The 24,746-nt window shown below is 39.5% G+C and overlaps 1 protein-coding gene across 8 annotated transcripts in view; it reads right to left on the bottom strand.

Moving 5' to 3' along the window:
• Positions 1–24,746, bottom strand: part of LOC117325139 (high affinity cAMP-specific 3',5'-cyclic phosphodiesterase 7A-like) — an 84,413-nt gene that overhangs the window by 20,535 nt on the left and 39,132 nt on the right. For 5 of the 8 annotated variants that reach the window (XM_033881105.1, XM_033881113.1, XM_033881112.1 and 2 more), the window contains exons 3-5: positions 4,742–4,828; positions 3,842–3,984; positions 619–682 (exon numbers count right to left, since the gene is read on the bottom strand). In XM_033881105.1, coding sequence (XP_033736996.1) covers positions 619–682; positions 3,842–3,984; positions 4,742–4,828 — 294 coding nt within the window. Of the gene's footprint in view, positions 1–618; positions 683–3,841; positions 3,985–4,741; positions 4,829–4,990; positions 5,061–5,205; positions 5,334–21,127; positions 21,792–24,746 lie in introns of those variants that run through there. The other 3 variants (XM_033881108.1, XM_033881107.1, XM_033881109.1) reach the window with 3 other exon arrangements.

The following is a 24,746-nucleotide window of genomic DNA, read 5'->3' as shown; positions in this document are numbered from 1 at the left end:
ACACACATTAGGTCACACTGACTAACATTAGGTCACACTGACACACATTAGGTCACACTGACACTATTTAGGTCACACTGACACACATTAGGTCACACTGACAAACATTAGGTCACACTGACACACATTAGGTCACACTGACACAAATCAGGTCACACTGACACACATTAGGTCACACTGACACACATTAGGTCACACTGACAAATATTAGGTCACACTGACACACATAACGTCACACTGACACACATAAGGTCACACTGACACACATTATGTTACACTGACACACATAAGGTCACACTGACATACATCAGGTCACACTGACATACATCAGGTCACACTGACTGACATTAAGTCACCATGACACACATAAGGTCACACTGACACACATCAGGTCACACTGACAAATATTAGGTCACACTTACACAAATCAGGTCACACTGACACACATTATGTTACACTGACACATATTAGGTCACACTGACACACATTAGGTCACACTGACATACATTAGGTCACACTGACACACATTAGGTCACACTGACACACATGATGTTACACTGGCACAAATTAGGTCACACTCATACCTATTAGGTAACACTGACTGACTAATATACTCACCACATGTTATGATATCCAGATGGAACATGTTCACACCCCAGCCATCTAGTTTGGTCATCAAGCACTGATCATACACAAAACAAGACTTATTATACTGAATTTATCAATAAAACACACAAGCATCACTGAATCGTCTAAATTATGATCAGTACAGTTTTTGATAATCACTACAAATATTACTTAAAAGGTAAACAAAGACTAACAACATGTCAAAGTTTCATACAGCAATAATTTTGTTACACTCTTGTATTGCAAGGAAATATATCCACTCAGGTCTACATAGATTTGTTACAGGCATTCAAACTAGCACCCCTATATTTGTCATTTATATGTTTGGTTTAGTTTTGTTTGGTTTAACATCCTATGGTTTGCATTGTTTATCATCCTATCAACATCTAAGGTAATTTAAGGACAGCCTCCCCTGTGTGTGAGATGTGTGTAGTGTATGTGTGGGTGTTTTGGGAGGCTGAAGACTGATCATTGAGGGACAATGGGGGACTGTGATCAGTGACTGAGAACCGATCATTGAGGGACATTGGGTGAGCGTGATCAGTGATTGAGGACTGATCATTGAGGGACATTGGGTGACTGTGATCAGTGATTGAGGACTGATCATTGAAGGACATTGGGTGACTGTGATCAGTGACTGAGGACTGATCATTGAGGGACATTGGGTGACTGTGATCAGTGATTGAGGACTGGTCCCTGAGGGACTTTGGGTGACTGTGATCAGTGACTGAGGACTGATCATTGAGGAACATTGGGTGACTGTGATCAGTGATTGAGGACTGATCATTGAGGGACATTGGGTGACTGTGATCAGTGACTGAGGACTGATCATTGAGGGACATTGGGTGACTGTGATCAGTGATTGATCATTGAGGGACATTGGGTGACTTTGATCAGTGACTGAGAACCGATCATTGAGGGACATTGGTGACTGCGATCAGTGACTGAGGACTGATCCTAGAGGGACATTGGGTGACTGTGATCAGTGACTGAGGTCTGATCATTGAGGGACATTGGGTGACTGTGATCAGTGACTGAGGACTGATCATTGAGGGACATTGGGTGACTGTGATCAGTGATTGATCATTGAGGGACATTGGGTGACTGTGATCAGTGACTGAGAACCAATCATTGAGGGACACTGGGTGACTGTGATCAGTGACTGAGGACTAATCATTGAGGGACATTGGTGACTGTGATCAGTGGCTGAGGTCTGATCATTGAGGGACATTGGGTGATTGTGATCGGTGACTGAGGACTGATCATTGAGGGACATTGGGTGATTGTGATCAGTGGCTGAGGACTGATCATTGAGGGACATTGGGTGATTGTGATCAGTGACTGAGGTCTGATCATTGAGGGACACTGGGTGACTGTGATCAGTGACTGAGGACTAATCATTGAGGGACATTGGTGACTGTGATCAGTGGCTGAGGTCTGATCATTGAGGGACATTGGGTGATTGTGATCGTTGACTGAGGACTGATCATTGAGGGACATTGGGTGATTGTGATCAGTGGCTGAGGACTGATCATTGAGGGACATTGGGTGATTGTGATCAGTGACTGAGGTCTGATCATTGAGGGACATTGGGTGACTGTGATCAGTGGCTGAGGACTGATCATTGAGGGACATTGGGTGACTGTGATCAGTGACTGAGGTCTGATCATTGAGGGACATTGGGTGACTGTGATCAGTGACTGAGGTCTGATCATTGAGGGACATTGGGGACTGTGATCAGTGACTGAGTACTGATCATTGAGGGACATTGGTGACTGTGATCAGTGACTGAGGACTGATCATTGAGGGACACTGGGTGACTGTGATCAGTGACTGATCATTGAGGGACATTGGATGACTGTAATCAGTGATTGAGGACTGATCATTGAGGGACATTTATGACTGTGATCAGTGACTGAGGACTGATCATTGAGGGACATTGGTGACTGTGATCAGTGATTGAGGACTGATCATTGAGGGACACTGGGTGACTGTGATCAGTGACTGAGGTCTGATCATTGAGGGACATTGGGTGACTGTGATCAGTGACTGAGGACTGATCATTGAAGGACATTGGGTGACTGTGATCAGTGACTGAGGTCTGATCATTGAGGGACACTGGGTGACTGTGATCAGTGACTGAGGACTGATCATTGAGGGACATTGGGTGACTGTGATCAGTGACTGAGGTCTGATCATTGAGGGACATTGGGTGACTGTGATCAGTGACTGAGGACTGATCATTGAGGGACATTGGGTGACTGTGATCAGTGATGAGGTCTGATCATTGAGGGACATTGGTGACTGTGATCAGTGACTGAGGACTAATCATTGAGGGACATTGGTGACTGTGATCAGTGGCTGAGGACTAATCATTGAGGGACATTGGGTGACAGTGATCAGTGACTGATCCTAGAGGTACATTGGGTGACTGTGATCAGTGACTGAGGTCTGATCATTGAGGGACATTGGGTGACTGTGATCAGTGACTGATGACTGATCCTAGAGGGACATTGGGTGACTGTGATCAGTGACTGAGGTCTGATCATTGAGGGACACTGGGTGACTGTGATCAGTGACTGAGGACTGATCATTGAGGGACATTGGGTGACTGTGATCAGTGACTGAGGACTGATCATTGAGGGACATTGGGTGACTGTGATCAGTGACTGAGGACTGATCATTGAGGGACATTGGGTGACTGTGATCAGTGACTGAGGTCTGATCATTGAGGGACATTGGGTGACTGTGATCAGTGACTGAGGTCTGATCATTGAGGGACATTGGGTGACTGTGATCAGTGACTGAGGACATGATCATAGAGGGACATTGGGTGACTGTGATCAGTGACTGAGGACTGATTCTAGAGCGACAGTTGGTGACTGTGATCAGTGACTGAGGTCTGATCATTGAGGGACATTGGGTGACCGTGATCAGTGGCTGAGGACTGATCATTGAGGGACATTGGTGACTGTGATCAGTGACTGAGGACTGATCATTGAGGGACATTGGGTGACTGTGATCAGTGACTGAGGACTGATCATTGAGGGACATTGGGTGATTGTGATCGGTGACTGAGGACTGATCATTGAGGGACACTGAGTGTCTGTGATAATTAAGTGATTGAGGACTGATCATTGAGGGACATTGGTGACTGTGATCAGTGACTGAGGACTGATCCTAGTGGGACATTGGTTGAAAATTATAACTATACCTGTGCTTGTTTGCTGTACAACTGGTCCAACAAAGAATTACTTTCTTGTGTCATTTTAAGGATCGGCCGATGGCGTCGTCTTGTTTTATGTAAACTTTGAAATCTGGATCCCCATCGTACCTTGTAATCTTTGGACGATAATTCTATACAACAAACAAAAAATATTGTTAGCAGCTAAATGGGACCGTGTGTAATAGTGTTATAGCTAATTAATCACTTGTTTTATTGCTTAGTCATTTAACTTACAACGATAGGAAATCAAAATACTTTGAACTGTGTCAGACCATCATCAGACTAACATCAAACCTTTTACAGTTACTTCTCAATTGTACAACATTCCTCTCAATTGTACAACATTCCTCTCAATTGTATAACATTCCTCTCAATTGTACAACATTCCTCTCAATTGTACAACATTCCTCTCAATTGTACAACATTCCTCTCAATTGTACAACATTCCTCTCAATTTTACAACATTCCTCTCAATTGTATAACATTCCTCTCAATTGTACAACATTCCTCTCAATTGTACAACATTCCTCTCAATTTTACAACATTCCTCTCAATTTTACAACATTTCTCTAGGTTGAACAACATTCCTCTTGGTTGAACAACATTCCTCTGAATTTTACAACATTCCTCTCGGTTGAACAACATTCCTCTCGATTTTACAACATTCCTCTCAATTGTACAACATTCCTCTCAATTTTACAACATTCCTCTCAATTGTTCAAAATTCCTCTCAATTGTACAACATTCCTCTCAATTGTACAAAATTCCTCTCAATTGTACAACATTCCTCTCAATTGTACAACATTCCTCTCAATTGTACAACATTTCTCTCAATTGTACAACATTTCTCTCAGTTTCATACAACACCTGTCATTAACTTATACTCACTGTCCAAGAGTTTGAGTTCGGACACAGCCACAGCATTAGACCGGCGTTCTGAATAACATTCCAGCTTGGATTTCATCTGGACATCGCCTGCAACAAAATTAGTAAAACTATGGACAATGTTCATAGGGGCCTGTCATGAGTAAACTCATCCGTGCTTGCATTTATTATCTGAAATAAGTTATAAGTGTGAAAATGATTCTTCTAAATTAAATGTTTAGATATTATTCTCAGTAAATGATAGAGGCATACATGTGTTCTCTGTAAAAGTAGTCTCACCACAGGCTGATGATAAAGATGTACACATGTAAATACGACCATATACACTCAGATGTCAAAAACATATGTAAGTACATACGCACTAGGGTGATGTCAAAAAGGTGTATGAACTTAAATAGGGCGACGCAAAGAAAATTAGCACTACTGGGTGATGTTTAGAATATGTGTTACTGTTAGTACATACGCACTACTGTTTAGAAGACGTATCGGTCCTAGTGGTGGATCACTTAACCGATAAACCGATGTTTTGATATAACCAGATGTTTCGGTATGTTTCGGTATATCCATGCATGAATTTCAGCTGTATCGATACATGCATCTAAAAATAGCTTCCAGTTTCACTTTGTTGACAGAGAGCGAAAAAACCCGAGCGCTGTATGCTCTTGTTCAAGTGTCTGTGTAAGTCTGACTAAAGAAATGTCCCGATTACTTGTCATACAGTAAACATGTCGTACCGCTGGCATGGTCGAAGTTATGGTCGTATTTTAGAAAGGCAATCAATGATGTTGCTTTTTTCATTTAAATGATGCCAATATAGCAACATCACGAGAACCAACTTATCTGAACACACATTTAGTGTGACACCACAAAATCACAGTAAAAAGCGCTCCTAACACAAACAAGAGGCCCATGGGGCCTGTATCGCTCACCTGGTTGGATTTGACCAAATGTCAAAATAATGTTCATGTTCAATTTGTTAATACATATACAAAAATATACTCTCTGAAAGACCATATGGATTATTTTTACAACATAATGGTGTTTAAAGAAACTAAGTCCCTTAGGGTGGGGAAAACCCTTTGGCCTATTTTTACATAAGAATTGTGTTTATCCCTTAATGCCCAGCGATACTATACATAGTTATGGGATTGAGGGTCACAGTAACCATTTATGCAAAATCTGTTCCCCCATCACCACGGATGTTTCTGATCAAATTGGGTTCAAATCCATTTAAAACTCAAATCTCTATTTCCCTTATTTGGCCCCTCCCTTCAGGCCCCTTGGGGGTCAGAGTCAATATTTATATAAACTCTCTTTCCCCCTTCCCCTAAGGATATTCCAGACCAAATTTGGTTCAAATCCATTCATAACTTTTTGAATAATAGCGATTTAAAGGATAAACCCCTTTTTCCCTATTTGGCCCCAACCCTCAGGCCCCTGAGGGTACAAAGTAAAAATTTATCCAAACTCGGTTCCCCTTCTCCCAAGGATGCTCTTGACCAAATTTGGTTAAAATCCATTTAAAACTTTATGGCAAATAGCAATTAAAAAACGAATCTCTATTTCCCCTATTTGCCCGCCCCTCAGGCCCCTCATCAATATTTATACAAACTCTTTCCCCCCTTCCTCTCTGGATGTTCCTGACCAAATTTAGTTAAAATCCATTCCTAACTTAATAATTAATAGCGATTTAAAGGATTAACCCCTATTTTCCCTATCGGACCCCATGGCCACTCCTCAGTCCCCTGGGGATTCAGAGTAAAAATTTATACCAACTCGGTTCCCCTTCTCACATGAATATTCCTGACCATATTTGGTTAAAATCCATTTAAAACTTTATGACTAGTAGCAATTAAAAGACTAATCTCTATTTCCCCTACTTGGCCCCGCCCCTTAGGCCTCTAGGGGTACAGAGTAAAAATTCATATAAACTCTGTTCCCCCTCCCCTCAAGGATGTTCCTGACTAAATTTGGTGAAAAGCTATTAAATACTTTAGGACTAGTAGCGATTTAAAGGAGTAACCCTATTTCCCCTATTTGGCCCCGCCCCTCAGGCCCCTGGGGGTTGAGAATAAAGATTTAAACACTCTGTTCCTCTTCCCCCAAGGATGTTCCTGACCAAATTTGGTTCAAATTCATTAATAACTTTATGACTAGTAGCGATTTAAAGGATTAACCCTATTTCCCCTATTTGGCCCTGCCCCTCAGGCCCCTGGGGTTCAAAGTAAAAATTTATACAAACTATGTTCCCCTTCTGCCAAGAATGTTCCTGACCAAATTTGGTTCAAATTCATTCATAACTTTATGATTTGTAGCGATTTAAAGGATTAACCCTATTTCCCCTATTTGGCCCCGCCCCTCAGGCCCCTGGGGGTTCAGAGTAAAAATTTATACAAACTATCTTCCCCTTCTACCAAGGATGTTCCTGACCAAATTTGGTTCAAATTCATTAATAACTTTATGACTAGTAGCGATTTAAAGGATTAACCCTATTTCCCCTATTTGGCCCTGCCCCTCAGGCCCCTGGGGTTCAAAGTAAAAATTTATACAAACTATGTTCCCCTTCTGCCAAGAATGTTCCTGACCAAATTTCGTTCAAATTCATTCATAACTTTATGACTAGTAGCGATTTAAAGGATTAACCCTATTTCCCCTATTTGGCCCCGCCCCTCAGGCCCCTGGGGGTTCAGAGTAAAAATTTATACAAACTATCTTCCCCTTTTACCAAGGATGTTCCTGACCAAATTTGGTTCAAATTCATTTATATCTTTATGACTAGTAGCAATTTAAATGAGTAACCCTATTTCCCCTATTCGGCCTCGCCCCTCAGGCCCCTGGGGGTTCAGAGTAAAAATTCATACAAACTATGTTCCCCTTCTGCCAAGGATGTTCCTGACCAAATTTGGTTCAAATTCATTCATAACTTTATGACTAGTAGCGATTTAAAGGAGTAACCCTATTTCCCCTATTTGGCCTCGCCCCTCAGGTCCCTGGGGGTTCAGAGTAAAAATGTATACAAACTCTGTTTCCCTTCTGCCAAGGATGTTCCTGACCAAATTTGGTTCAAATTCATTCATAACTTTATGACTAGTAGCGATTTAAAGGAGTAACCCTATTTCCCCTATTTGGCCCCGCCCCTCAGGTCCCTGGGGGTTCAGAGTAAAATGTATACAAACTCTGTTTCCCTTCTGCCAAGGATGTTCCTGACCAAATTTGGTTCAAATTCATTCATAACTTTATGACTAGTAGCGATTTAAAGGAGTAACCCTATTTCCCCTATTTGGCCCCGCCCCTCAGGCCCCTGGGGGTTCAGAGTAAAAATTTATACAAACTCTGTTCACCTTTCTGCCAAGGATGTTACTGACCAAATTTGGTTCAAATTCATTCATAACTTTATGACTAGTAGCGATTTAAAGGAGTAACCCTATTTCCCCTATTTGGCCCCGCCCCTCAGGCCCCTGGGGGTTCAGAGTAAAAATTTATACAAACTCAGTTCACCTTCTGCCAAGGATGTTCCTGACCAAATTTGGTTCAAATTCATTCATAACTTTATGACTAGTAGCGATTTAAAGGAGTAACCCTATTTCCCCTATTTGGCCTCGCCCCTCAGGCCCCTGGGGGTTCAGAGTAAAAATTTATACAAACTCTGTTCACCTTCTGCCAAGGATGTTCCTGACCAAATTTCGTGAAAATCAATTCAATACTTTAGGACTAGTAGCGATTTAAAGGAGTAACCCTATTTCCCCTATTTGGCCCCGCCCCTCAGGCCCCTGGGGGTTCAGAGTAAAAATTCATACAAACTCTGTTCACCTTCTGCCAAGGATGTTCCTGACCAAATTTCGTGAAAATCAATTCAATACTTTAGGACTAGTAGCGATTTAAAGGAGTAACCCTATTTCCCCTATTTGGCCCCGCCCCTCAGGCCCCTGGGGGTTCAGAGTAAAAATTCATACAAACTCTGTTCACCTTCTGCCAAGGATGTTCCTGACCAAATTTCGTGAAAATCAATTCAATACTTTAGGACTAGTAGCGATTTAAAGGATTAACCCTATTTGCCCTATTTGGCCCCGCCCCTCAGGTCCCTGGGGGTTCAGAGTAAAAATGTATACAAACTCTGTTTCCCTTCTGCCAAGGATGTTCCTGACCAAATTTGGTTCAAATTGATTCATAACTTTATGACTAGTAGCGATTTAAAGGAGTAACCCTATTTCCCCTATTTGGCCCCGCCCCTCAGGTCCCTGGGGGTTCAGAGTTAAAATGTATACAAACTCTGTTTCCCTTCTGCCAAGGATGTTCCTGACCAAATTTGGTTCAAATTCAATTCAATACTTTAGGACTAGTAGCGATTTAAAGGATTAACCCTATTTGCCCCTATTTGGCCCCGCCCCTCAGGCCCCTGGGGGTTCAGAGTAAAAATTTATACAAACTATGTTCCCCTTCTGCCAAGGATGTTCCTGACCAAATTTGGTTCAAATTCATTCATAACTTTATGACTAGTAGCGATTTAAAGGAGTAACCCTATTTCCCCTATTTGGCCCCGCCCCTCAGGCCCCTGGGGGTTCAGAGTAAAAATTTATACAAACTCTGTTCCCTTTCTGCCAAGGATGTTACTGACCAAATTTGGTTCAAATTCATTCATAACTTTATGACTAGTAGCGATTTCAAGGATTAACCCTATTTCCCCTATTTGGCCCCGCCCCTCAGGCCCCTGGGGGTTCAGAGTAAAAATTTATACAAACTCTGTTCACCTTCTGCCAAGGATGTTCCTGACCAAATTTGGTTCAAATTCATTCATAACTTTATGACTAGTAGCGATTTAAAGGATTAACCCTATTTTCCCTATTTGGCCCCGCCCCTCAGGCCCCTGGGGGTTCAGAGTAAAAATGTATACAAACTCTGTTCCCCTTCCCTCAAGGATGTTCCTGACCAAATTTGGTGAAAATCCATTCAAGACTTTATGACTAGTAGCAATTTAAAGAAAAAGTTGACGGACGACGGACGACGGACGCTGCACCATGGCATAAGCTCACCGGCCCTTCGGGCCAGGTGAGCTAAAAATCGTAACGTTTATGATCGTCGTTCCATTGCTGTTGGACCCAAGCTGTCGGGTCCAAATCAGCTTTACAACGAAATCCCGAACTTAAAAACAGACAACAATCCTCTCAAAATTTGAAAAGAAAATGGCTGCAAATACACACTGATTGAAGTATTGACACAAAATGTTTCTGTGTACGAGCAACATCAGTTGCTTCTGAACATATAATGGTCAGCACTACTGGTGACATTGTGTGTGCTACCAGGGCATGCTAGAAACCTGATCAAGTTAGTTTACTGTGTTTCTCAAGAAGTACACAAGAGTCTTAAACTGCAGGGATTAACTGTTTGACCTTTATGTGGCTTTCCCCAGTAACTTCAAAAACTTAGAGTTAATTAATCAAACATCTTATCTACTTCAAAAGCTTTTGGTGGTTTCATATCCAGTAAAAAAAATTCCTGTCAAAATACTATGAAAGAAATATAATAAATAGAAGACAGTTCAGTACATATACACTACTGGGTGATGTCTAGAGGACATGTCAGTACATATACACTAGTGTGATATCTAGAGGACATGTCAGTACATATACACTACAGTGTGATGTCTAGGGGACATGTCAGTACATATACACTACAGTGTGATGTCTAGAGGACATGTCAGTACATATACACTACAGCGTGACGTCTAGAGGACATGTCAGTACATATACACTACAGAGTGATGTCTAGAGGACATGTCAGTACATATACACTACAGCGTGACGTCTAGAGGACATGTCAGTGTGATGTCTAGAGGACACGTCAGTACATATACACTACAGTGTGATGTCTAGGGGACATGTCAGTACATATACACTACAGTGTGATGTCTAGAGGACATGTCAGTACATATACACTACAGTGTGATGTCTATAGGACATGTCAGTACATATACACTACAGCGTGATGTCTAGAGGACATGTCAGTACATATACACTACAGCGTGATGTCTAGAGGACATGTCAGTACATATACACTACAGTGTGATGTCTAGAGGACATGTCAGTACATATATACTACAGTGTGATGTCTAGAGGACATGTCAGTACATATACACTACAGCGTGATGTCTAGAGGACATGTCAGTACATATACACTACAGTGTGATGTCTAGAGGACATGTCAGTACATATACACTACAGTGTCATGTCTAGAGGACATGTCAGTACATATACACTACAGTGTCATGTCTAGAGGACATGTCAGTACATATACACTACAGTGTGATGTCTAGAGGACATGTCAGTACATATACACTACAGCGTGATGTCTAGGGGACATGTTAGTACATATACAGTACAGTGTGATGTCTAGAGGACATGTCAGTACATATACACTACAGCGTGATGTCTATAGGACATGTCAGTACATATACACTACAGCGTGATGTCTAGGGGACATGTCAGTACATATACACTACAGTGTGATGTCTAGAGGACATGTCAGTACATATACACTACAGCGTGATGTCTATAGGACATGTCAGTACATATACACTACAGTGTGATGTCTATAGGACATGTCAGTACATATACACTACAGTGTGATGTCTATAGGACATGTCAGTACATATACACTACAGTGTGATGTCTATAGGACATGTCAGTACATATACACTACAGTGTGATGTCTAGAGGACACGTCAGTACATATACACTACAGCGTGATGTCTAGGGGACATGTTAGTACATATACACTACAGTGTGATGTCTAGAGGACATGTCAGTACATATACACTACAGTGTGATGTCTAGAGGACATGTCAGTACATATACACTACAGTGTGATGTCTAGAGGACATGTCAGTACATATACACTACAGTGTGATGTCTAGAGGACATGTCAGTACATATACACTACAGTGTGATGTCTAGAGGACATGTCAGTACATATACACTACAGCGTGATGTCTAGAGGACATGTCAGTACATATACACTACAGTGTGATGTCTAGAGGACATGTCAGTACATATACACTACAGTGTGATGTCTAGAGGACATGTCAGTACATATACACTACAGTGTGATGTCTAGAGGACATGTCAGTACATATACACTACAGCCTGATGTCTAGAGGACAAGTCAGTACATATACACTACAGCTGTGATGTCTAGAGGACATGTCAGTACATATACACTACAGTGTGATGTCTAGAGGACATGTCAGTACATATACACTACAGTGTGATGTCTAGAGGACATGTCAGTACATCATTATTCACTACTGCTACTAGTATATGAAACTTGAGGCCAGAAGTATAGATTTTTTTTGAGTAATCTCACGTTGGAGCTTCAAAGTGTAACAAACAAGTTTAAGAGTGCTAATTGCTTTAACATTTACAGCAGATAGACTTTCTTGCACTGTCACAAGCGGCAATGGTCATCAGTCTACAACTCTGTGGTTAACCAATAGCATTAGCACAAATAACAAGAAGCCAATGTCATCACACTTAATTTTTTTAGTTTGAAAAATCATGGTAAACCACAACAGAGAATCTGTGTGTTAACCAATCTTTATTACTGTATTTATTCTGATAAAAGTTCAGGGGGCCAACCTATTAAGTTATCCTCAAAGACAGGCTGGGTAGGCTGTATTATAGGACAAAGAAACAGGCTTTGTTGGTAATTTCCCTGAACAACAATTAATAGATATGGTTGGGCATATTACTAGGCATGGGTTTCATGCTGGATACAGCTGAGGGTTGACTGGTTGAACCCTTAACTGTTAATGTTAGAACAGGTTGTGTTAAGGTTACAACTGATTGTGTTAAGGTTATACTGATTGTGTTAAGGTTGTGAATGGTTGTGTTCAGGTTATAAATGATTGTGTTCAGGTTATAAATGATTGTGTTCAGGTTATAAATGATTGTGTTCAGGTTATAAATGATTGTGTTAAATTATGACAGGTTGTTTAGAGGTTATATGACCGATTGTGTTGAGTTATGACAGGTTGTTTAGAGGTTATATGACCGATTGTGTTAAATTATGACAGGTTGTTTAGAGGTTATATGACCGATTGTGTTGAGTTATGACTGGTTGTTTAGAGGTTATATGACCGATTGTGTTGAGTTATGACTGGTTGTTTAGAGGTTATGACTGGTTGTCTAGAGGTTATAATTGGTTGTGTTTAGGTTATAATTGGTTGTGTTTAGGTTTGGTTTAGTTTGTTTTTGTTTAACGTCCTATTAACAGCCAGGGTCATGTAAGGACGTGCCAGGTACATTGTAATTGGTTGTGTATAGGTTATAATTGGTTGTGTATAGGTTATAACTGGTTGTGTTGAGGTTATAACTTCATGAATAAAGACCCATAACATCAGGTGATCTCTATCTAATCAGAAATGTTCCCATACACATGGAATTCTCATAGCCAAGATTATCATGGAATGTCTCTGGAAGTAATCTGGCCAGAGAAGTGACATGTTGTCAAGATTTAGAACCCCTGCCTGGAGATAAACAGCTATATGTATATATCCTAACAAGCCTACAAATTGTTGGTTCACAACTTCCTATTACAGAAGTTAAAAATGCCACAAATTTTATATCCCAATGCCACATACAGCCTCCTTTTTTAATTATCTGAACCCCTATATTGTCAATGCCACATACAGCCTACCTTTCAATTATTGGAACCCCTATCTTGTCCACAGCACCTGTTATGAAATCACATGTCCAAACATCTGCATCACTATAAGCCAAACTAATTATGTGTTGCTGAAAGGTTCAATGTGTACCACTATACAAATTGGATGAGGAAACAGTCAGTGTGATTACCAGGTAAACCATTCACAGACAGACCTGGACACCCTTACTCCAGCATCCATGATCAATCAGCATGAGCATGAGTTGTAAACAATTTAGAGTATTTAGCCTAAAACTACAAAAATCACAAGTCAATTAGGGATTGGGTGTGATAGTGTCATCAGGTAAAATCCTCATGTAAGAGTTTATATCTGCTGCCAAAATAACAGGTGCTTAATTTTACATATACATGTATACACTGGGGTTCAAACTAGGGACTGCTTATTATCTAAACTAAACCTACACTGGGGTTCTAACTAAGGACTTCTCATTATCTATATCAAACCTGCACTGGGATTCAAACCAAGGACTTTCTCATTATCTAAATTTCTCAACAAAAAAACTTCCATAGATTAGACCTCAAAAAACAATTATTTTTCATTTTATGAAGATCTAAAGCAAAAATGAGCTCCTTGGGTTACACAGGAGGTATAACAGGGACTATATATGGGGTACACAGGAGGTATGACTCAGACTATATATGGGGTACACAGGAGGTATAACCCGGACTATATATGGGGTACACAGGAGGTATAACAGGGACTATATATGGGGTACACAGGAGGTATAACAGGGACTATATATGGGGTACACAGGAGGTATAACAGGGACTATATATGGGGTACACAGGAGGTATAACCCGGACTATATATGGATTACACAGGAGGTATGACTCAGACTATATATGGGGTACACAGGAGGTATAACAGGGACTATATATGGGGTACACAGGAGGTATGACAGGGACTATATATGGGGTACACAGGAGGTATGACAGGGACTATATATGGGGTACACAGGAGGTATGACAGGGACTATATATGGGGTACACAGGAGGTATGACAGGGACTATATATGGGGTACACAGGAGGTATAACAGGGAATATATATGGGGTGGGGTACTTATGCATTAAAACAGGGACCTTTGGGTTTTCCTGCTTTATAACAGTGATCTGGAGTACTCCTGTGTTATAACAGTGACCATGGGGTGCTCCTGTGTTATAACAGTGACCTTGGGGTAACTCCTGTATTATAACAGTGACCTTGGAGTACTCCTGTGTTATAACAGTGACCTTGAAGTACTCCTGTGTTATAACAGTGACCTTGGAGTACTCCTGTGTTATAACAGTGACCTTGAAGTACTCCTGTGTTATAACAGTGACCTTGGGGTAACTCCTGCGTTGGGGACCTTTGGGTACTCCTGCATTATAACAGAGACCTTAGGTTACTTATAACATGCTGAACATTCTTTTATATTATATAATTCAGGCTTGGGGCTCTTTTTCACTCACCTAAAAATATTGATCATCTTAAATATTTCTTTATATCATTGCTATCGACTAAGTTATAAGTACCAATCTGTTATAAAATTGTCTCTTCCTAATAACAGGTTGACACAATCTGAGACCAAGCTTGGAATCCTCTATACATTGTTTTTTAATCCAGACACTAACAATTCAGTTAAGTTAGTGATCAAGATATTTTACTGTTGTTAGCAGCAGATAATCAGGTAAATCCTAGTAATAGTGTCATTTTACTGTTTTTAACTGCAGATTCAGCTAAATTCAAGTAATTGTGGTAATTCATTGTTTTTAACTACAGATAATCAGTTAAATTCAAGTAATCCTGATATTTTACTGTTTTTGGGTTGACTTTCCATTTGGCTTGCTTCAGTCAAAATCTGTCATTTAGTATTATGTTTTTTACGATAACATGCTCTGCAACTGACAGTCTGCAGCTGGTTAGTTTTCTTTAATTTGTAAACAACTTTTAAAGCCTTCACTTAGGGAAACCTTATAAAAAACTTCAAAAATCTATCAATCCATTTTATACAATATTGTATAACGAATGACCTTTAAAGAGAGATTTTCTCATATATGAGACCATCCCCTTTTGCCACCAGCAAGACATTACTCAACTGTGAACTGTTTAGTCTCTATAAGGCAAGCCTGAATTTATATTGCTGCTAGGATATCTAAAGCTAAATTATGATAATATATCATAATAGTATGACAAAACTTTAAAATTACCACATGTTAACCTAGTAAGATAATCAGCCCTTGGGAATTTATTTTACATATCAATGTGTTTGCACTTGCAAGCCTTAGACTGAGAAGTAGAGTTAATGTTTGGTAGATTTGGTTGTGTGACATCAGTGTTCATTGTCACAGGTAGGTAATGACCTCAGCAGATTTATCTACCTTCCAGATTGACCATGGCCCTGAGAGCTTACCATGTACACACAATAGACCTCGGCGGCCTTTGTGATAAAACACCTGCCTGTGTGTAACAAGGGCCTGATTACCATCATGATGTATTTGTTTGTCACAATTCAGTCAAGTTAATTAGGTGCCTTAATGAATAGACTCATACATTAATGTCTTTTTAATATCATGCATGTTCCTATAGTAACAGTCAGGTATCAATTCACATATTCCAGCCTCCATTTGTCAATAATCGTACCTATGATCACCTTAAATCACATTTTATTGCATGCTATATTTTCCACAAAATACAGATTTCTGTAACTTTTATCAATAGCATAATAGCTGTTATGTTAATAAAACAGACTTTTGTAGGAATTACTATACAACAACATCATCAAAATTATTCTCAGTAATACTATGACATCATCAAAATTATTCTCAGTAATACTATGACATCATTCAAAATTATTCTCAGTAATACAATGACATCATCAAAATTATTCTCAGTTATATATACCATGACATCATCAAAATTATTCTGAATTATACCATGACATCGTTCAAAATTATTCTCAGTCACATTTTGCAATCCTATAAACTGTGCATTTCATCTGATCTAGTAAAATGCTTTAATCAACAAGAATTTCTAATGAATTGGACATTAATGTAGATGTCCTACATTTATACAGAAAGTGACAATGTACAAATATGCAACAAGATGTGACCATCTTGATATAAACAACCAGGTGTAACTTCAATTATACCAACATCCAGATGTGACCTGATATTAACATCCAGGTGTGACTTCATATCAACATCCAGGTGTGACTTCATATCAACATCTAGGTGTGACCTCATATCAACAACCAGGCGTGACTTCATATCAACAACCATGTGTGACTTCATTCATATCAACTTCCACTGTGTGACGTCATTTATATCAACATTCAGGTGTGACCTCATTTATATCAACAACCAGGTGTGACCTAATATCAACAACCAGGTGTGACCTCATTTATATCAACAACCAGGTGTGACCTCATTTATATCAACAACCAGGTGTGACCTCATTTATATCAACATCCAGGTGTGACCTCATTTATATCAACATCCAGGTGTGACCTCATTTATATCAACATCCAGGTGTGACCTCATATCAACATCTAGGTGTGACCTCATATCAACATCCAGGTGTGACCTCATATCAACTTCCACTGTGTGACCTCATTTATATCAACATTCAGGTGTGACCTCATATCAACAACCAGGTGTGACCTCATTTATATCAACATCCAGATGTGACCTCATTTATATCAACATCCAGGTGTGGAGTCACACAAGCTGAGAACATGTTACATGTCTAGTGTGACTAGAGCCACACAAGCTGATAACATGTTACATGTCTAGTGTGACTGGAGCCACACAAGCTGAGGACATGTTACATGTCTAGTGTGACTAGAGCCACACAAGCTGATAACATGTTACATGTCTAGTGTGACTAGAGCCACACAAGCTGATAACATGTTACATGTTTAGTGTGACTGGAGCCACACAAGCTGATAACATGTCACATGACTAGTGTGACTAGAGCCACACAAGCTGATAACATGTTACATGTTTAGTGTGACTGGAGTCACACAAGCTGATAACATGTTACATGTTTAGTGTGACTGGAGCCACACAAGCTGATAACATGTTACATGTCTAGTGTGACTAGAGCCACACAAGCTGATAACATGTTACATGTCTAGTGTGACTGGAGCCACACAAGCTGATAACATGTTACATGTCTAGTGTGACTAGAGCCACACAAGCTGAGAACATGTTACATGTCTAGTGTGACTGGAGCCACACAAGCTGAGAACATGTTACATGTCTAGTGTGACTGGAGCCACACAAGCTGAGAACATGTTACATGTCTAGTGTGACTAGAGCCACACAAGCTGAGAACATGTTACATGTCTAGTGTGACTAGAGCCACACAAGCTGAGAACATGTTACATGTCTAGTGTGACTAGAGCCACACAAGCTGAGAACATGTTATATGTCTAGTGTGACTGGAGCCACACAAGCTGAGGACATGTTACATGTCTAGTGTGACTAGAGCCACACAAGCTGAGAACATGTTACATGTCTAGTGTGACTAGAGCCACACAAGCTGAGAACATGTTACATGTTTAGTGTGACTGGAGCCACACAAGCTGAGAACATGTTACATGTCTAGTGTGACTAGAGCCACACAAGCTGAGGACATGTTACATGTCTAGTGTGACTGGAGCCACACAAGCTGAGAACATGTTACATGTCTAGTGTGACTAGAGCCACACAAGCTGATAACATGTTACATGTCTAGTGTGACTAGAGCCACACAAGCTGAGAACATGTTACATGTCTAGTGTGACTAGAGCCACACAAGCTGAGGACACATCACATGTCTAGTGTGACTGGAGCCACACAAGCTGAGAACATGTTACATGTCTAGTGTGACTAGAGCCACACAAGCTGAGAACATGTTACATGTCTAGTGTGACTGGAGCCACACAAGCTGAGGACATGTTACATGTCTAGTGTGACTAGAGCCACACAAGCTGAGGACATGTTACATGTTCAGTGTGACTGGAGCCACACAAGCTGAGGACATGTTACATGTCTAGTGTGACTGGAGCCACACAAGCTGAGAACATGTTACATGTCTAGTGTGACTAGAGCCACACAAGCTGATAACATGTTACATGTTTAGTGTGACTGGAGCCACACAAGCTGAGAACATGTTACATGTCTAGTGTGACTAGAGCCACACAAGCTGAGAACATGTTACATGTCTAGTGTGACTGGAGCCACACAAGCTGATAACATGTTACATGTCTAGTGTGACTAGAGCCACACAAGCTGAGAACATGTTACATGTCTAGTGTGACTAGAGCCACACAAGCTGATAACATGTTACATGTTTAGTGTGACCGGAGCCACACAAGCTGAGAACATGTTACATGTCTAGTGTGACTAGAGCCACACAAGCTGAGAACATGTTACATGTCTAGTGTGACTAGAGCTACACAAACTGAGAACATGTTACATGTCTAGTGTGACTAGAGCCACACAAGCTGAGAACATGTTACATGTCTAGTGTGACTAGAGCCACACAAGCTGAGAACATGTTACATGTCTAGTGTGACTAGAGCCACACAAGCTGAGAACATGTTACATGTCTAGTGTGACTGGAGCCACACAAGCTGAGAACATGTTACATGTCTAGTGTGACTGGAGCCACACAAGCTGAGAACATGTTACATGTCTAGTGTGACTAGAGCCACACAAGCTGAGAACATGTTACATGTCTAGTGTGACTAGAGCCACACAAGCTGAGAACATGTTACATGTCTAGTGTGACTAGAGCCACACAAGCTGAGAACATGTTACATGTCTAGTGTGACCGGAGCCACACAAACTGAGAACATGTTACATGTCTAGTGTGACTAGAGCTACACAAGCTGAGAACATGTTACATGTTTAGTGTGACTTAGAACTACACAAGCCAACAATGCGTAATGAATTTCCACAAGTTTGGCAAAGCAATGGTCTGCACTTGTTCCTCAGGTTATCTAGGAATCAGACCAGTAATAAAAACACAGAAACATGCAAAAGTGATGCTTATAAAATACAGTTTGCCTCTCTCATAAAACCTACACTATAATTGTATCCGTAAGATTTCTCCTTGATGCACTATTCCTATTTAGACTTGGCACATCAGAAGTTTTATCATTAGACCTACATATACCTTAGACATCATAAAAACTGTTATTATATATAAATGTATTATAAATGCCTCAAATACTTCCCTCGAGTCTGACTAGCTGTTCATTCTTCAATATTACCCGAGTTTTATACTTAAATAATGAATAAGTTACATTTGTTATAAAAATTATATATTAGATAAGCCATACATATTTCATTAGTCAACTTTGATATCTTTATGATTATCCATGCTTTAATATCTAAAATCATAGCACAAGGCTTTACCTAGCATTAAATTTTATCTCAATAATAGTTATGCATGATGTAAACATTATTTATTCTGGAACATCAATCATGGTTTATCTAAACCATTAGCCATGTTTTATATTGCTTTGTCTACACTAGTCACAAAATATCTTACACAGTAGCATTGCCTTCATTCTAACTAGCATTGCTTTTTCTACACTAGTCACAAAATATCTTACACAGTAGCATTGCCTTCATTCTAACTAGCATTGCCTTGTCTACACTAGTCACAAAATATCTTACACAGTAGCATTGCCTTCATTCTAACTAGCATTGCCTTGTCTACACTAGTCACAAAATATCTTACACAGTAGCATTGCCTTCATTCTAACTAGCATTGCCTTGTCTACACTAGTCACAAAATATCTTACACAGTAGCATTGCCTTCATTCTAACTAGCATTGCTTTTTCTACACTAGTCACAAAATAAATTACACAGTAGCATTGCCTTCATTCTAACTAGCATTGCCTTGTCTACACTAGTCACAAAATATCTTACACAGTAGCATTGCCTTCATTCTAACTAGCATTGCCTTGTCTACACTAGTCACAAAATATCTTACACAGTAGCATTGCCTTCATTCTAACTAGCATTGCCTTGTCTACACTATAGTCACAAAATATCTTACACAGTAGCATTGCCTTCATTCTAACTAGCATTGCCTTGTCTACACTAGTCACAAAATATCTTACACAGTAGCATTGCCTTCATTCTAACTAGCATTGCCTTGTCTACACTAGTCACAAAATATCTTACACAGTAGCATTGCCATCATTCTAACTAGCATTGCCTTGTCTACACCAGTCACAAAATATCTTACACAGTAGCATTGCCTTCATTCTAACTAGCATTAGTCATACTTCTACACAGCCATACATAATACCTGAAATTTAATAACACTGAATTTAGTTGTGGTTTATTCTAATCATTAATAATAGATACATAATATTTGTGAATTAACAAGGCTTTAAATGAAATAAAAATCACTACATTAAAGTATAAAGAGTCTGTTCTGTAAGTAGACAGTAATTCAGGTGTTGGCAGACTGATGCACCAGTACACCAGACATCTCTCTAGCATTGGCTGTATAATAAGTGCCTCCTAGTTTGATAATTATGATATTATGCAGTATAGACAGGTTGTTGTAGCAGCAGTACTAACATATACATACTGATCACAAACATTAAGAGATGGTAGATAAACCTCTACCTAATGGTAGGAGTGCAGATGATAGATTATAGACATTCAACTCATTTGAACATACCTAAGATGCCACAAGATTCTCTCCTGTGATCTAGTGATCCCTCTAAAGAGTTGGCACACTCTACGGCACTAGATCTCTCAGCACTGTACATCTACTCCAATATACAACCACAGTTATTCCATTGACCTCCAATGTTCCCCACTTCTGGTGACAGGAAATACTTCAAAGTTTCCTTACACTTTCCTGATTGACAGAATTTTCCTTAAACTGATTCCCTCTTCTTGCAGCAGATTAATCCACTATTGGGCCAGTCACATATATATATACTGGCTGACCATGTTCCTACATACATGTATCACCTACTCAGATAATTATGATGGATGCCTTGGCTGTCAAAGGTTCATCACTTAAGGTATTACCACCACCAGACTGGCTAGTTAGACTGGCTAAGGTCACTATGCTGACCAACCATCACTGCCCCAGTCAGTCCAGCCAATTGCTGTGTACTACCATTAGGATTCCGATTAATGGACATGGTCATAGGGCACACAGGTGAAGGGCCTGATGATTTTAGCTGTCCGACCAATGTCATTACTACATTGCGTATAAGGCCTCTATCAGCTCTATCTTGCCTATAGGTACACATTTGTCGGTTATCGTGTATTGGTCGCTCGCCCATCTATGACGTATATACAGGCACTGCTTACTGCATTGTAGTATTTTCATGCCTGACAATCAAACAGCTCTATGACAGATAACAAAACTAGCTACACACACCCAATGACCCATGTGTAGCACACACCCGACGACCCATGTGTAATACATGTGTAATAAACTCCACCACCATATTATATAGGGTAACATTTATAGACAGCCATTGTTCTTACAGCAGGTTTAAATATCACTGAGTGCAGTACATTCCAGGTCACACATCCACATCAGATAGATACAGGTCACATCATATTTATCTTCAGCAGTTGTTTTTTCTGTTGCTGACCTATTAACATCTTCTATTTCAATCCCCACTCTTTTTTTATACCTATGTAGGAATATTAAATCATGTTTTCCACAAAAGTCTAGATATATATCTAGCTTATTCTGCCATAATGCTTTTTTTGACAATATAAATAATTTTGAGTTGAAGTGTAAATGAAGTTGCAGAAAACTTCCTATATGTATAGAAATTGAAAGTACATTACAGGTATACATGTCTAATGGTATAACTAATACTGGGGTATATATGTCTAATGGTACAACTAATACTGGGGTATACATGTCTAATGGTACAACTAATACTGGGGTATACATGTCTAATGGTACAACTAATACTGGGGTATACATGTCTAATGGTACAACTAATACTGGGGTATACATGTCTAATGGTACAACTAATACTGGGGTATACATGTCTAATGGTACAACTAATACTGGGGTATACATGTCTAATGGTACAACCAATACAGGGGTATACATGTCTAATGGTACAACTAATACTGGGGTATACATGTCTTATGGTACAACTAATACAGGAGTTTACATGTCTAATGGTACAACTAATACTGGGGTATACATGTCTAATGGTACAACTAATACTGGGGTATACATGTCTAATGGTACAACTAATACTGGGGTATATATGTCTAATGGTACAACTAATACTGGGGTATACATGTCTAATGGTACAACTAATACTGGGGTTTACATGTCTAATGGTACAACTAATACTGGGGTATACATGTCTAATGGTATAACTAATACTGGGGTATACATGTCTAATGGTACAACCAATACTGGAGTATACATGTCTAATGGTACAACTAATACTGGGGTATACATGTCTAATGGTATAACTAATACTGGGGTATATATGTCTAATGGTACAACCAATACTGGAGTATACATGTCCAATGGTACAACTAATACTGGGGTATACATGTCTAATGGTACAACTAATACTGGGGTATATATGTCTAATGGTACAACTAATACTGGGATATACATGTCTAATGGTATAACTAATACTGGGGTATATATGTCTAATGGTACAACCAATACTGGAGTATACATGTCTAATGGTACAACTAATACTGGGGTATACATGTCTAATGGTATAACTAATACTGGGGTATACATGTCTAATGGTACAACCAATACTGGGGTATATATGTCTAATGGTACAACTAATACTGGGGTATACATGTCTAATGGTACAACTAATACTGGGGTATACATGTCTAATGGTACAACTAATACTGGGGTATACATGTCTAATGGTACAACCAATACTGGGGTATATATGTCTAATGGTACAACTAATACTGGGGTATACATGTCTAATGGTACAACTAATACTGGGGTTTACATATCCAATGGTACAACTAATACTGGAGTATACATGTCTAATGGTACAACTAATACTGGGGTATACATGTCTAATGGTACAACTAATACTGGGGTATACATGTCTAATGGTACAACCAATACTGGGGTTTACATGTCTAATGGTACAACTAATACTGGGGTATACATGTCTTATGGTACAACTAATACTGGGGTATACATGTCTAATGGTATAACTAATACTGGGGTTTACATATCCAATGGTACAACTAATACTGGGGTATACATGTCTAATGGTACAACCAATACAGGGGTATACATGTCTAATGGTACAACTAATACTGGGGTATACATGTCTTATGGTACAACTAATACAGGAGTTTACATGTCTAATGGTACAACTAATACTGGGGTATACATGTCTAATGGTACAACTAATACTGGGGTATACATGTCTAATGGTACAACTAATACTGGGGTATACATGTCTAATGGTACAACTAATACTGGGGTATACATGTCTAATGGTACAACCAATACTGGGGTATACATGTCTAATGGTACAACCAATACTGGGGTATACATGTCTAATGGTATAACCAATACTGGGGTATACATGTCTAATGGTACAACCAATACTGGGGTATATATGTCTAATGGTACAACTAATACTGGGGTATATATGTCTAATGGTACAACTAATACTGGGGTTTACATGTCTAATGGTACAACCAATACTGGGGTATATATGTCTAATGGTACAACCAATACATGTATACATGTCTAATTGTATAACCAATACTGGGGTATATATGATCCATAGAAGGTTTCAGGGCACACTCTAGCCTCTAGGTATAATTGAGTTCTGAGGTTACAACAGAGATCACAATGACCTACTGTAGGTACAGGAGCCTGTATTCTGTATAATAAACTTGACAAGTAGGTGAAGTAGACAATAGAGAAAAGATATAAGGGAATCATTGTTTTATGTCCCATTGACAATTCTAGGCCAAATAACACTGTTACTAAAAACTATTATACATCAGATTCAAAAGGTAAAATCAATGCAATAAACATCAATAGCAAACAAATGAAAGATCAAATAAATTCAAACAAAAGATTTGCTATTGAGGGCAAAAACCAATGTCTTCTTATATTAGTCACTCTGCCTGCCAATAAACTTCCATTGAACTATACACTTGTTTTTTGTTTCAACCTTAATTGAAGTAGAACAAGATATGATCACCCCTCCCCCTGCCCCTTCCAGGTTGACAAAAGTGGTATTTGATGTAAAATACACTTAAGCTGCCTCCAGTTGAAGGAGAATACACAATTGTCA

This window comes from Pecten maximus, chromosome 4 (genome assembly GCF_902652985.1).
Source record: "Pecten maximus chromosome 4, xPecMax1.1, whole genome shotgun sequence".
Classification (NCBI taxonomy): domain Eukaryota; kingdom Metazoa; phylum Mollusca; class Bivalvia; order Pectinida; family Pectinidae; genus Pecten; species Pecten maximus.
The sequence above is the reverse complement of the archived record's forward strand: the minus strand, read 5'-3'. Positions and strand labels throughout refer to the sequence as shown.